Genomic DNA, 16,179 nt, shown 5'->3' with positions numbered 1-16,179 from the left:
AACCATATAGCGTAACTTTAACGAACAATGTTCACGAGGAAGTATTTTGGTCAGAGTAAGACTTATGTACTGGTGATTACAAACCGATTATGGATGACCTGGTGGTCAATGGGTTAAAGGTGACGTGGATGTGTAGAATTACGACCTCAGCTTGCTAGGGCCCGCTGATTGTACAAAGCGATCTTAGCGTTAAGGTGACCGTAACTCCCATACCTTTATATAGACTTAGGTAGTCTTAGCGCTAAGGATGTTTTGTACAACATCACCCAGGACCCGCTGGTAGTGGATTTAAATATAACATTTGCCTGATTATGAATTTCCGTTTGTCCTAATGAAACACATTCTGGATTACCATACTCAAGGCATAGAATATATTACTAGTTGACTTGTTGACAAATGAAGTAATTATATATGAACACGGTTATTTTCTGTTTTTGTATCTCTGACGATGATGTGAGCCAGAATTCACGTAATGATTAATCAGCCTTGCCCAAAATATTGTTAGTGGTCTTCAATCGTTACATCTACGTAGTCCTTCAAGAGTTTGGTCCCTTGAACAGAACCCGGACGTCTTGAAACGGCACCTATCGAGAGGTTTGGATGAATAGCTTTAGATATTTCGATTGGCGATTAGTTTCATAAACACTGTAACCAATTTGTCATCACATGTAGTGCAGTGTTTATTTAGGCACTGGCTGTGTCATTAAGACAAATATTATGACCATGTGTCACTAAGGGTTCCACGGGTACTCAAGTACTCGAGGACGAGTCGGGTTTAGCTGGACTCGAGTCCATTTTCGAGGACTCGAGGACTCGAAAAGGGGAGATAACTCGAATTATTGGATTACAATGGCAGACTGTCTGTCTGCCATGTGATAAGCATGAGCGGCCGTTAACGTCTAATATTAAGATAAGATATAACTTTATTACCCCCTGGAGGAAATTCTTATACATCCAAACTGTCTCAAAATGAATATGTACACAATTAACAAAAATATACACAATAATTACATGCACAAACGAAAGCTATTTACACAATAAAACTGACATGATATAATTCAATTAACCACATAGGTAAAAGGCTGAATAATTCTAGTTGTTATCACATGGTGATAATTCAAAATAATTGTTGCATTCACGAATACTTGATGGTATGAAAGACTGTCGAGCTCTGTTTGTTTTGAGGGAAGGTAATCGCAGCAGCCCAGAAAGAAGTACTTCAAAATGGTGAGATAAAATATGTTAACTATCAAATCTAATTTTGTTGCCTTTTGACAATCTGGCTCATAGATAAAGGAATATACTCGAAATTTTGTTGGCAGTATTAATAATTTTGAAAAGTTTGTTTTGTTACATCAGACAGGCCCCATACCAACACAGAAAATTGTGAGGTCAACACACTTTGAATAAAGGTTTGATAAAAACTGTCATTACGGTTTTGTCAATGACTTGACGATAATAAGGTTCAGAATCAGAAATTAGGCCAGTAACAGTGGCATCATCTGCTTAATTTCATTTAATGAAGTCATTTAATGACAAGTAACAGTCATTGGTATACAAAACGGCGAGTACGGATGAAAGAACACAGTCCTGTGGAGCTCCAGTAGAGGTTGAGATTAAAGAAGATTGATAGCCATTGACACTGACATACTGAGTTCTATGTACCCCTGAATTCCTTTAACCCATCTAATAATGATTTTATTAAGGCCTAGATTAAGTAGTTTACTCCTCATAAGGAGTGGCTGTATGGTATTAGTTGTTACAAGTCTGCAGATGAGAGTAATTATTATACATCGCTTGAGATTTCACTTCTTAAAATGATTAGGTAACTATCTTAACAGACATGGAGAACGATAAAAATCAAATGTATGGGCTTGTCTTGATCTGATAGTGAAAAGAGAAAAATAACCAAATGCCGCCATGCGTATATATTACTGCTATTCAGGCAGTACAACCAGTACGATGAAAAAAAACCAACATTTGGCAAGTAAACATCCAAATACGGATTCTGACCAAAAGGAAATGTTAGTCACACAACGATATGAAGTCGGAACGAAGTAAGTGTTCACTTGTGTGATCGGAACACATGTCATGCCGGTTACGCTATCGTTTGTTTGAAAGGTATGAATTTCGAGTACTCGGGTCCGAGTCGAGTCTCACCCCTCGAGTCCAAGAAAATGGACTCGATGAAGCCCTATGTGTCACCTGTCGACTGACGTTCTGTCTCGTAATGCCTCTTAATGATGCCGGTGTATAGTTTATACTTATATATTTTTTGAGTATTACTAAGGGGATCCATTCTCTTCCCACAGAGGTTACTTGTCATATCTTCGTAGGGAAGAGAATGGAGGGGATCATGACCCTCTTAAATAGATGTGATCACAATAACTGTGGACTTGCATATTCATCCAAATGTTACCCCAGGAAAGGGTAAAAAAATAATTCTGTTATGACATTACACATAATAAAGTTGAACCACATTTCTGAATAATGCAGCCAGTGTAAAATGTTCAGATTTTATGTCTGACTGACTAAGTTTGGTTTTACGCCACTTTTAGCAATATTCCAGCAACATCACGGTGGAGAACACCAGAAATGGGCTTCACACATTGTACCCATGTGGGGATTCAAACCCGGTCTTCGCGATGGACAGCCAGTGCTTTAACCACTAGGCTACCCCTAAGATTTTATGAGACCAGTATTGATGATAAAACTGTTGCTGTTAAATATAATTATAAATTTTTTTCTTTATTCCAGAAAGACACTCAGAAATCACAATGACAGTTATGTCATTGTGATAAATATGGAGGACCACCCAAAATGCACTGTTACAGGTAGTCCAGCATATAACCAGACGACTTTGCACTATACCAAGGTGTGCTCGATGTAGGCCTTGGCTGGAATACGAGTTTATTCATATGAACTATGTTACAGGATGTCATGGTGTAGGCATACCAGGGTATAATGAAAGATGTCAAACATGTCATCAACAATTGTCAGAAGTCACTGTCAATAAAGTTTTCACAAAGCTTGAAGGTTTGAACGTGAGACCTGACCCTGTGTGCTTGACTTTGGGCTGTGGTAACCCAAGTACCAGTGTGAGTGGGCTTTGTCTTCAGTGCTACTTAAGTCAGGTTGATAGTGAAGGAAAGGTGGCCACTTTCAAGTGCAGTGTTGCAACTGGTTGCAAGGAGTCTGGTTACAGAAAGTTGCAAGGTTTCTGCAGGAGATGTTTTAGTGCTAGTCAGATTATGGATCGGTCAGTAATTAGGAGGTCTTCAGTTGAGAAGGGTCAACAATTATGTACAACACCAAACTGTGAATTTTATGGCCTAAAAGAACAGAATGGACAATGCAGCTGTTGTTTCAAGGACTTCCTGGATAGGGAATCAAAGAGACTTTCAGATTGTTCTGATAAATCTACCAGGAAATCATTAACAAAGAGTCCTTTAGATTGTTCTGAAACTACCAGGAAATCATTAACAAATTGTCCTGAGATTGGAAATCATTAAAACTAGTCCGTTAGATTGTTCTGGAAACTACCAGGAAATCATTAACAAATAGTCCTGTAGATTGTTCTGAAACTACCAGGAAATCATTAACAAAGAAACTAGATTGTTCTGAAACTACCAGGAAATCATTAACAAAGAGTCCTGTAGATTGTTCTGAAACTACCAGGAAATCATTAACAAAGAGTCCTGTAGATTGTTCTGAAACTACAAAGAGTCAGGAAATCAGGAAATTAACAAAGAGTCCTGTAGATTGTTCTGAAACTACCAGGAAATCATTAACAAAGAGTCCTGTAGATTGTTCTGAAACTACCAGGAAATCATTAACAAAGAGTCCTGTAGATTGTTCTGAAACTACCAGGAAATCATTAACAAAGAGTCCTGTAGATTGTTCTGAAACTACCAGGAAATCATTAACAAAGAGTCCTGTAGATTGTTCTGAAACTGCTGGGAATTCATCAGCAATGAACCCTGGGATTAAGGACAGCAACTGCAGCAAGAGCAGACTCACCACTGTTCCTCTAGACGTCTATGAACCTATCAACTCAGATGAATTATTTGGCAGTGGAGCTGATGACGGGAAACAGACAGCATTTACAGTCAGCAAACATGATTGTAAGCAGCTGTGTGGTCGGAAATGTGTAGCTGAGTGTGATCCGTATTGCATGACCTGTTGGGAAGCCTTGAAGCTACAGCTAGTGGAGCAGCAAGCAAGACTGACACATCATCCTCAAAGTGACCTTCAACCTGCATGTATTCCATCTTCCCCTATGGCAGGGTGTGAGAAGCCTGTGTCCAACTTGACCCTCCCTCTGTTACCTTGCTCCACAGAACAAGGTGACGGAACTAAAGCCAGTCCAATGTCACATGATGAAAGTCAGCATGGGAAGAATCCTGAGTCACCACCTTCTGAAACAAGGTCAAGGAAAGGTATTATTACAAGGAATGAGCTGCTTCCAGAGAATTCAACTCAAAAGGGTTCTGACTTTCCTGAATATGTGGGATAGGCTTGTGGTTAAAGCCGCTGGCTCATCACTCGAAGACCAGGTTCGATTCCCGACATGGGTACAATGTGTGAGGCCCAATTTCTGGTGTCCCCCGCCATGATGTTGGTGGAATATTGCTAAAAGTGCATGTAAAACTAAACTCACTCACTCCTGAATATGTTAGTTTTGAATTCAGCTAGTTGCAGATCACTTTCACTCTAGTGATATCGATGAGTCAAGTCTGTTCAAGAGTTGAGTCATTGTGTATTCATAGGTTTATGCCATGGGAGCCACACCAGTTTACACTTGTTAGAGTGCTGACATTGTTCCTGATCTAATCTTCCAGTAAACTGTCAGATTTCCATCTTGTGGAAGCTATGGTGTCTGAGTGGGTTAGATCATTGACTTTGTGTGGGGGTGATTTGATGCTGTTTAAACCCTGGATGGGACTCAACCTCCCCAAAGTACTAGAATCTGTCTTTACTGAGAGTATGTAATCCCCAAAATATTACATATTTACAATTAAGTCATCACAACTATAAACATATATTGATGCATTTGTTGTCATGGAATCCATTTTATGTGTAAAAACAAGTTAAGTTTGATAGGCAATGAAATAGGTCACTATTGAGGAGGACAAGAAAACTTGACCATCTTCTCTGCCTTCTACTTGTTCATCCCAATTCAAGGTTGTCAAGGTTCATGAGACCCATGAACAGAATTTAGTCTTCAGCAACCCATGCTTGTCATCTTATCCCATTTGCACAAATTGATGCTCATGTGGTTGATCACTGGATTGTCTACACGAGACCGATTATATTATAATAATTATTATGATAATGACACCCATGATAAACCCCTCATTTTTGAGGTTTGATGAATATAATGATAACAGCCTTTTAGTCTGTATTTCCAATTTGATAGGTACCTGAGGTGTTCAAACACAGATGTGATATTCAGTTCAAGTGCATACCTCGTGGCACTTTGTACAGAATCTAGAATTAAACCTGCTTGCCTGCAGAGCGATTGGTACTTTCTCTGGTGTCATTGGTTTAAGGGTGATCCAGCTGATCGTAAAAGGCCAGAAAAGAAGAAAATACGTCTGAAGTTTGTACCCCAGGATAAAGCTGACTTCAACGAGGTCTGCTCCTCTGGTGTCATCATCTGCTTGTGGAATAAGCACAACATTGATAATGGTAAATGCTTTAAGTTTTCATATATTTCCAGTTTCCAGTTATGGTGTGTGACATATATTGCAGATATAACAGGGTGGGTCCTCCTGTAGTTGACATTATTACCATGTCAGATTGAGTTGTGGTCATGTGCCTCATAATTGATGAAACATTCAATAACAACACCACTGTCTCTATCCCCTTTCAGCTGTAAAACTCTATACTTATCCCCCTTTCAGCTCCAATCTCATTCAGTTTCTCGCATCACTGCGGTGTAGTGGTTAGAGCGCATCCGCCTGAGAGTGGAAGGTCGCAGGTTCGATCCCCCGCCTCGCTGGCCATACTTAGAGACGCTAAAATATGGTACTTGTTGGTCTCTGCCTGGCGCTTGGTATTAATGGGTACAACAAGGACTGGTCGGCTCGGAGTCAGTATAATGTGTTTGAGTGGGGTATTCATGCTACACTGAGGCATGGTATCTCAGTGGGCTAGCACTATAAAACCAGCTTAAGTCTGGGCTAGTACAAGCTGCCGCACATACACACGCATGCACGTCGTCATATGAGCGAAATATTCTCAAGCACGACGTAAAACCCAATTTCACCTCACCTCACCTCATTCAGTTTCTTTCAGGAACACATCCTCTGTTTGAGAAGATTGGAGAGGTTGTTAAAACCAGTCGTCTTAAGGAATTCAGTAAGTACCCAAAGTGTAAAACATCCATTAGTTGAATCCCTAAAGGTAAGACAGTGGTTGAAAAACCTTCTTTCATGTGAAGTGAAGTGATAACTTTTATGCAGTGTTAATATGATTTGTGTTTTATGAGTTTTGAAAAGGATATCAACATTTTACTGAGTTTGTTGAACTGCTCCCTAATGAAAGCATTGCTTTAGGTGAGTGAACTACATCCCCATTTTCTTCATAACTGTTTCTCTTAACTGGGAATTCTATCAGATGACCATCTTAGTGTGAGACTCAAAGAGACCAAAGAGGAAGTTAATTTAGTTCCAGTTTTCATTCAAACTGGACTCATGAAGATTGGGTCTTCAGCAACCCAAGCTTGTCATCAGAGGTGACTAATGGTGATTGGATGGTCAGACTCACTGACTTGGTTGACACATGTCATCATATCCCAACTGCGTTGATTGATGCTCAATCATGTGATTGTCTGGTCCAAACTTGATTATTTACAGACTGCTGTCATATAGCTGGAAAATTGCTGAGTGCAGTATTAAACAAACAAACAAACAAACATCAAACAAACTGAAGCTTTTGATGTAGATAAACCTTGAAGAGACTGCTCTCCCTTCTAACTCCACTTCCTCAAAGGCACTAAAACAGGCTTGGCACAAAAAGCTGAATACGTTCAGTCTGTTTAGAGTAGTCTCCCTTTGTACACTTGACATCATGTCATTGCACGATTCAAAAGCTTCCTTTTTCTGGACTGGAGGTTTATTAATTTCCAATTGTTGTTCAACCTAACAGAAGTTTTTTGATGTAGACAAACCTTCAACAGGTCTTCCTTTCTTCTTTGATGGGCATTCCTTCATAATCTTCCTTGTATCTCAGCACCCCAAAAGGCACCAAAACAGGCTTGACACTAACGCTGAAAACATGTCAGGCTGTTGTCCCCTTTATACACCTTGCATTTAGTTTGGTCACCAATTATGTTAGAGCTATAGCTTTATAGCATGACTCAGTTTAGTCCTGTTACTAGTTTACTGTATTTGAGGAATTCAGGGATGAGAATTTTCCATGGATTGTGCTGGGATCATTCTTGTGAATCGCCTAAACCTTTGGCCTCCAAGACCCCCACCTCATTTTCCTCTTTTTTCACTCATACCTTCTCTCATCCCTGGGAATTAAGTATTCTACTCTTACACTGGCCATGGGCACAATTTGTAAGCCCATTTCTGGTGTCCCACATGTTGCTGGAATATTGCTAAAAAGTGGCGTGAAACCAAACTCAGTCTTATACTGGCATTGCTGTGGATAAACAATGTTTGGCTATCCTTGCCTTGCTGTGTCAAATGTCCAGATATCTTGGGAGTTACAATATGGTCCCGCTGGGTTGATGATATGGAGGATGACTGCATTATGAAAATATGTTAGTTATACCAAAATTCATAAATCAAACTTAATTCAACATTGGGTATTGTGTGATGCCCATTTCTGGTGTCCCCCACCTGTGATATTGCTGGAATATTGCTAATAGCGGCGTAAAACCAACTCACTCAACATTGTGTGTGGTTTTATTAAGCATACTTATGCAGTGTGAGAAATTTACGCTGGTCCTGTGGTCCCTGGCTAGTAAAAATTAATCAGGACCACAAAATGATAAGTTTGCAGTGGTCCTAGTGGCCAGTGAAGTTTGTATTGATAGTTATGTAAATCTACGAATGTTATTTTGGACCAGTGAAATACAGACAGGACCTCTAATTGTCCACTCACTGGTCCTGTGGTCTAGTGAGAAAATTTGAAAGGTTTCTTTCCCTGCTTATGCGAAATAAGCGGCCATGGCTCAGTGAATATGGTACATATAAACACCTTGTCTTTAACAGGAACATGTCTACAACATGACCAGGTGGTTGCCACTGATGGAGGGAAATCAACAGCTGCCCTTGTCGTCCACTGTAAATACCACCCTGTGACCAGGAGACAGGTGGCCAGTGCCCTGGTCAGATGCCTCGAGTTTGTTGAAGCGAGCAAGAAGATAAAGACCATATTTCCAGTCAAGTTCTCTGGTAGGAAATTGTTGCTTTTTAGTAATCCATTCTTATTGTCCCTAGGGTAGATAAGTTCTTCACCCGGGGTCTGTGACCAAAGTTTGCAAATATTCCCAAAAATGGAACTATCATTTCAGATTCTGGTAATTGTAAGTCATTATTATGGCTTTCCAACAGTGTATATCACTGACAACAGCACCAGAGAAAATGTCTTCTATGCTGTTAGTACACTATTGATCTAAATTCTTAAATACCTTTGAATAAACATGCTAAAAAGGAATTTTTAATATCCCAATTTTGGACAGTCACAGGCTGCAATGTATACATGGGGATGCTCAAATGGGAATAGGGAAAGTACATGTAATTGATACTGACAGTTGAATTCACTCTCAAGATCAAACTTTAGTGACTACAGGTACTTTTGTTCATGATGTCTCAAGAAGTGTTTACTTTTAGAAGATGAAACATTTGTACACATCAAGGTCAAGGTTATTGACATGATCATTCCAACTCAGATTGTAATTGACGGAGTTGGTGGGTGAGGAATTTGTTTCTATTATTAGACTATTTGTACCAATATGGAGATCAGACCCTGGAATGTTAGTTTGGGGTCATTAGATTGGATTTGCAAATTGCGTAAGTGTTATACAGATAGCTTGTTATTTTCTGTCATAAACTTGTGTTAGGCATGTGATACATGTGATTTCACCTTAGGCAAGTGAGTTGGTCAAACTTGACTCTGTTCATCCAGCAGAAAATGGGTACCCGATGGGTTAAGTCATGTGACTATCAACCTTCTAGCGCCTCACAGGCAGCTTGGGTTATCCGGGGTAATGATGATCAGATTGTGTGTTAGCTCTTTGAACATGTGCCTTGTACATGGAAAAGGTGCATTATAAATTCATAATTATTATTATTATTAGGCATGGGTTTGTTGAAAGTGTATCATGTGAGTGGACACTGACATGAAGAAATGACATTAGATACTTGCCTGTGGTAGCACTGTAGAGTTACACACACAGACACAGACTCAGACACACACAAACATATACAGACACATTGCACACGCACACACGCATGCATACACATAAAAGAAAACAATGCCAAACATGATCACAAGACTAAATTTGATTTCCAGAAATTATGAATTCATTCTGACATTTGTATTTCAATTTCCAAGACATTTTCTCTTCTTTTCCCCCAAACTTAATAAGCATATAGTGTCGCTGGTTTCTATGTTCACACAAATCTGTTGTCTGATTTCCAGATGACCTTTGTGACAACCTAGATGTGGTGATACCTGCTACTATGTATGCTATATCCAACATCCAGAAGTCCACAAATTACACACAGAACCTGGACAAGTTCTACTTATATGTTGCCAATGAGAGCATTGCGACACAGTGCAAACAGAAGCATCGGGAGATACTGGATGACAAGAAGAGCAGACAGCGTTCTCAAAGCAGACGCCAAAGTAGGTTGGGTTGTCTTTCCGTTGCCCTGTAGACTCTGTCGTCTATAATGCTCTAATCGTCTTGTACACACCTATACCTGTTGTCATGTACTTGTAGAATACTAAATGAGATCCTGTGTAATACAAAGCTTGAAATAGTTCATAGCTTCGGAATCTGCTGAGCAAAATCCTGCACTTTAGCTTTACATAGAAACTTCAACTTTATAATCATTGAATTTTTACTTTCTTCTATAACTAGGACCAATACTATAACTTTTTGAAAGCAGATTTGAATTGGAATTTCCATCATAAATTAGATCAATGTTATGAATATAGTATTTCACTGTCCATTTCATACCAGTAATATCAATATATGCATGTCAATACTGTCATTGTATTCATACCAGTACTGACCCATACATACTTGTACTATCATTGTACACTATCCAATACTGTCCTTGTATTGATACCAGTACTGACCCATACATATTTGTACTATCATTGTCATTGTATGCATACCAGTACTATTATTTTGTATTTCAGAATGTCACAAATGCAAGACAAATCCAGCATGTAAGATCATATACTTCAACCTAAAGTCTTGTCTAAACTTCACAAAACACACCTAAAGATAATTCTTGGGATGCCAAAGAAGAAATGAGAATGTTACTTCAGAGTTGATTAGCAGGCTTTAAACACTACCAGATAATGTATATTGTTTTCAATGTTGCCACGTACGAGTTTCATTACAATATGTCATTTACTTTTAATGAAAAGTTCAGAAGCCTTGAAAAGCTCACGAGAGGTAATAGAGAAAAACAATGTGTGAAGCCCATTTCTGGTGTCCCCCGCCATGATGTTGCTGGAATATTGCTAACAGCTGCGTAAAACCAAACTCAGTCAGTAATAGAGAAAACTGTGATTTGTTTTGGCTGCACGATTATGTTACTACGTTCATACCAGTAGTAGTACTACACAAAAGAATTACAGGACACCTGATGTTATAACATGACTTTGATCTGTCATAAAACATTCATGATGATTATGAAAAAATCAGTGTTCCTCAGCTCCTTTTGAGAGCTACATTTAGAACACATTGACAGTTTTATTTTCTAAATGTTCACATATATCGTCAACAAACAGTAGTGTTGTCCCAACTACAATATGTCAATCAAAGTTTGGTTCCTTAGCTAGATCAAACATAAATACAAATTGTTGTTTAGAAGGTAGTTTAACTTCATTCTTTTCACAAATACCCATGAGAGTCTCATTTGCAGTGTAATGTGCTAGCAATCCTCTCACTAAAACAAATGAAGGATGAACACAGAATGTTATTGTGATTATATGTGTCCTGTTTTCTTCAGCGAAATTGCAGCCTCTGCCTCTGTCTGGTTCATGCAAGGATGAGTGTGCTGTGTTTTGTATCCAGTGCTTGCAGGAGGGACGACACAATCAGCTTGACTGCCCCAACCACGGCCCATGCTTCTCTCCTATAGGTGAGATGTAACAATGGCATTTGACCACTTTCTAAATGGCATTTGTGTATTCCTAGCGTATTGTCATTCATCTTTTATGAATATATATTTCAGTGTTAACTCTTGACCTTGAACTGGTCAGTACTGTGAGTTCTTAATGTCAGGGGCATTGGGGTAGCCTAGTGGTTAAAGCGTCCACTTGTCACGCTGAAGACCCGGGTTCGATTCCCCACATGGGTACAATGTATGAAGCCTGTGTCTGGTGTCCCCCGCCATGGTGGATATAGCAAACTGATGGATATAGCAACTGATAGATATACCAGACTGATGGATATACCAGACTGATGGATATACCAGACTGATGGATATACCAAACTGATGGATATACCAAACTGATGGTTATAGCAAACTGATGGATATACCAAACTGATGGATATACCAGACTGATGGATATACCAGACTGATGGATATAAAAACTGATGGATATACCAAACTGATGGATATAGCAGACTGATGGATATACCAAACTGATGGATATAGCAAACTGATGGATATAGCAAACTGATGGATATAGCAAACTGATGGTTATAGCAAACTGATGGTTATAGCAAACTGATGGATATAGCAAACTGATGGATATAGCAAACTGATGGATATAACAGACTGATGGATATACCAAACTGATAGATATAGCAAACTGATGGATATAACAGACTGATGGATATACCAAACTGATGGTTATAGCAAACTGATGGATATACCAAACTGATGGATATAGCAAACTGATGGATATAGCAAACTGATGGATATAACAGACTGATGGATATACCAAACTGATAGATATAGCAAACTGATGGATATAACAGACTGATGGATATACCAAACTGATGGATATACCAAACTGATGGATATAGCAAACTGATGGATATAACAGACTGATGGATATACCAAACTGATAGATATAGCAAACTGATGGATATAACAGACTGATGGATATAGCAAACTGATGGTTATAGCAAACTGATGGATATACCAAACTGATGGATATAGCAAACTGATGGTTATAGCAAACTGATGGTTATAGCAAACTGATGGATATAGCAAACTGATGGATATAACAGACTGATGGATATACCAAACTGATGGATATACCAAACTGATGGTTATAGCAAACTGATGGTTATAGCAAACTGATGGATATACCAAACTGATGGATATACCAAACTGATGGATATAGCAAACTGATGGTTATAGCAAACTGATGGATATACCAAACTGATGGATATAGCAAATTGATGGTTATAGCAAACTGATGGTTATAGCAAACTGATGGATATAGCAAACTGATGGATATACCAGACTGAAGGATATACCAGACTGATCGATATACCAGACTGATGGATATACCAAACTGATGGATATACCAAACTGATGGATATAGCAAACTGATGGTTATAGCAAACTGATGGATATACCAGACTGATGGATATACCAGACTGATGGATATACCAGACTGATGGATATACCAAACTGATGGATATACCAAACTGATGGATATAACAGACTGTTGGATATACCAAACTGATCGATATAAAAAGTTGGTTTTGATGTTAGGCACTGTCACTAGCATTTGGTTTTGTGGATCTCAGTGAGCTGCGTGAGGGCTGATACAGGGGCAGTAACTCCTTGCGAGGTAGTCAGGGGCCATTCCGTTGAGACACTTATAACGTCCATTACAATAGTTTTGTAGTCAATTCTTCCGGTGATTGGTAGCCAGTGTAAATCATTTAGAATTGGAGTAATGTGATCGAAGACTTTAGACTTTGTAATGATTCTTGCAGCAGTGTTTTGGAGGGCTTGAAGGCGTAGTTCAGCTGATCTTTGTTGACGCTTGGTGAGGAGGCTGTTGCAGTAATCTACCTCGACATGACCAGAGATAGGACAAGTTTTGAAGTAGCATCAGCACTCAGATAGTTGCGAGTCTTCAAATGTTCCTGAGATGCATATGGGCCGTGCTAATGATGTTGGAGATCTGCTTGTCCATTTTCAGACTTTCATCGAGAATAACCCCTAGATTCTTGACCTTCGGGTTGGAGTTATGGCAGTATTCCTATTTGGAGAGATGGCTTTGTCAAGTTTGGAAAGTGTTGTTTTCGAATTCAATAAGCAGGAATTTGTTTTACTTTCATTAAGTTTCAGTAGGTTTTAGTCATCCATGTCTGAATGTCATTGCAGGAATCAGAAAGGGTGTCCAACCCATGGCAGGGCTTCTGTGGTAGGAATGAAGAATAGATTTGATTGTCATCTGCATATTGATGTTGGTTGACTTTGTGCTTGTCTGCTATTCTTCCCAGTGGTGTAGTGTACACAGAGAACAGCACTGGTCCTAGCACGGAACCTTGTGGGACGCCACTCCTGAGATCTGTGGGACATGATATTTTGCTCTCAATCTTAACCACTTGAGATCGATCTGATAGGTAAGATTGGAACCATGAAAGAGCAGTACTGACTTTCAGGTCACTTTCCATTCTTGACAACAACATGTGATGGTCAATAGTGTCGAAAGGCTGCCGAAAGATCTAGAAGAACCAGTGCTGATACATTTCCTTTGTCTGCTTCTGTTAGAATGTCATTGGTGACTTTTATGAGTGCTGTTTCAGTGGAATGGTTTGGTCGATATGCAGATTGATGTTTGTCAAAGCAGCTTGTGTTTCTTCAGATGTTCAGAGATCGGTTACAAACAGCCTTCTCTAACACCTTCGGTGACTAACGGAAGATTAGATACAGGTCTGTAGTTGTTCAGAGTATTATTGTCCAGGTTACTTTTTCTTCAGAAGGGTCTCACCCAAGAGCTTTGTTTAAAAGTTTTAGGAACTTCGCCTGATGATATTGAGAGATTGATGATGTTGGTTATTGGAAGTACTAAAACCTCCAGGCATGATTTCACAAATTGAGTTGGTATAGGATCGAGCTCTACAACTCTTGTCTGGCAGAAGCTTAATGATCTTTTCGATTTCATCGGGTTGAGAAAGGTTGTATTTCATCAAAATAGCCGAGGTAGCTGAAGTTGACTCGTCACACTGGTCACCTGGAGTGGATGTGTGTTGTAGCATCTAGCGTTGAAGCCGACTGATGGATATAAAAACTGATGGATATAACATAATGATGGATATACCAAACTGACCGACATAACAAACTGATGGATATAACAAACTGATGGATATAACAGACTGGATGGATATACCAAACTGATGGATATACCAAACTGATGGATATAACAGACTGTTGGATATACCCAAACTGATCGATATACCAGACTGATGGATATAAAACTGATGGATATAACATACAATGATGGATATACCAAACTGACCGATATAACAAACTGATGGATATAACAAACTGATGGATATAACAGACTGATGGATATAACAAACTGGGTTATTTTGTTGTGGCCTCCAGCTATATATTATAGTCAAAATGTGTACCGTATATGACCGCCTATAAGATCGAATCTCCCATGGATAAGCCGACCCCAAACTCTGACCCTCAAAATCAGTGTCAAAATCATATCTCTCATGGATAGGGCCGCCCCTCGCGATGGCCAACAGAGACCAGAGTACCCGTACCGGTAAAAGTATGTTCCATCAATTTAGACACCATTATGAGAATATTACATAATAAAAAGATTACTGGTGTTTACCTTTTTTTTTAACGATCAGCGTAAGTGTTGGTGAGAATATTACATAATAAAGATTACCCGTGTATTGTGGCAACATGTGTTTGTGTTCCTTTTTATATCCCGACGATCATTGCTTGCATCAACAACGATGCCATTTTGTGAAATCGGTGAGTATGGAAATGTGAACCCAAGAGAAAAAGTACCATCGGTAAATAAAAAACTGAAGTCAACTTTTGTTTCAAATGTATTATTTAAGTGTCCATATTTCATCTATATATATATGACAATAAGAAAAATAGTCCACTAACAATAAACACTGACATTTCTGCAAGAGAGTTCTGAGGATTTTCACAAGTCATCGGTCAGTAAATCCATCAAATTATTCAGTGTCACTGTCCTCGCCAGCCAGTTCCGAAATTCACGCCGAATTAACTGGGTTGTATCATCATAGTAATCATCCAGATTGTCACAAATAAGCACATCTTCTTCTTCTTTTTCGGGCTTTGAGGCCAGAAATTCCTTGAACAAAGCATCGTCCCCTCGATCCGTCCATCGCATTTGAAATGCCACACCCCTCAAGAACGAATTCTTTAATCATGATGGTGGGAATTTAAGTTCCACGAATCCCTGACCCATCTTGCTAATTAGGTGGAGTGGAGCCTACAGGACTGCTATTTTTGGTCCTTAAAATTAGAGCCTATAGGCGGTCATATACGGTATAATCCATTACAGTCTCGAAACAAACTAAAATTAGCTGTACCTTTGAGTTTGTTATTACGTAGTTATTACTGTAATTTATGAAATTTTTACAGGTCACCAGAATACATTTGCATTACTTGTCGCTGGGTACTACGCAACAAGAGAAAATGTGGCCAAACTGTTTTGTTGCTGATGTCTTGGGGACATGGAGAAGACATTATTGAATCTAAACTGTGATTGGCATCAGGTGAGAGGACTGTTTTTATCATGCATCAGTGATACCGATAGATTAAACATGTGATGTATATATTAGGCGACATAACAAATAGTCACTTGTTTCTGTGACTAGGATGACTTTTCAAGAAATAGAATTTCTAACCAAGTGTGTTTCTGTATCATAAATATACAGTAGTAATAAAAATTGTTTCAATATATATTATATGGTAGACAATGATAATAATCTATTACATGTATAAT

At 39.0% G+C, this 16,179-nt stretch overlaps 1 protein-coding gene across 1 annotated transcript; it reads left to right on the top strand.

The window, feature by feature from the left end:
• The first annotated feature begins 3,747 nt into the window (after nt 1-3,747).
• On the top strand, nt 3,748-15,895 carry LOC124291087. Its single transcript, XM_046727992.1, has 8 exons — nt 3,748-4,439; nt 5,554-5,691; nt 6,301-6,363; nt 8,229-8,411; nt 9,661-9,867; nt 10,390-10,419; nt 11,211-11,342; nt 15,816-15,895. Exons 1-8 carry the CDS (start codon nt 3,974-3,976, stop codon nt 15,893-15,895), a joined length of 1,299 nt encoding a protein of 432 aa, XP_046583948.1. The 5' UTR covers nt 3,748-3,973.
• The last annotated feature ends 284 nt before the right edge of the window (nt 15,896-16,179 follow it).

The sequence above is a fragment of the Haliotis rubra genome, unplaced genomic scaffold, assembly GCF_003918875.1.
Source record: "Haliotis rubra isolate DU_JTF1 unplaced genomic scaffold, ASM391887v1 Scf480, whole genome shotgun sequence".
Taxonomy (NCBI): domain Eukaryota; kingdom Metazoa; phylum Mollusca; class Gastropoda; order Lepetellida; family Haliotidae; genus Haliotis; species Haliotis rubra.
The sequence above is the reverse complement of the archived record's forward strand: the minus strand, read 5'-3'. Positions and strand labels throughout refer to the sequence as shown.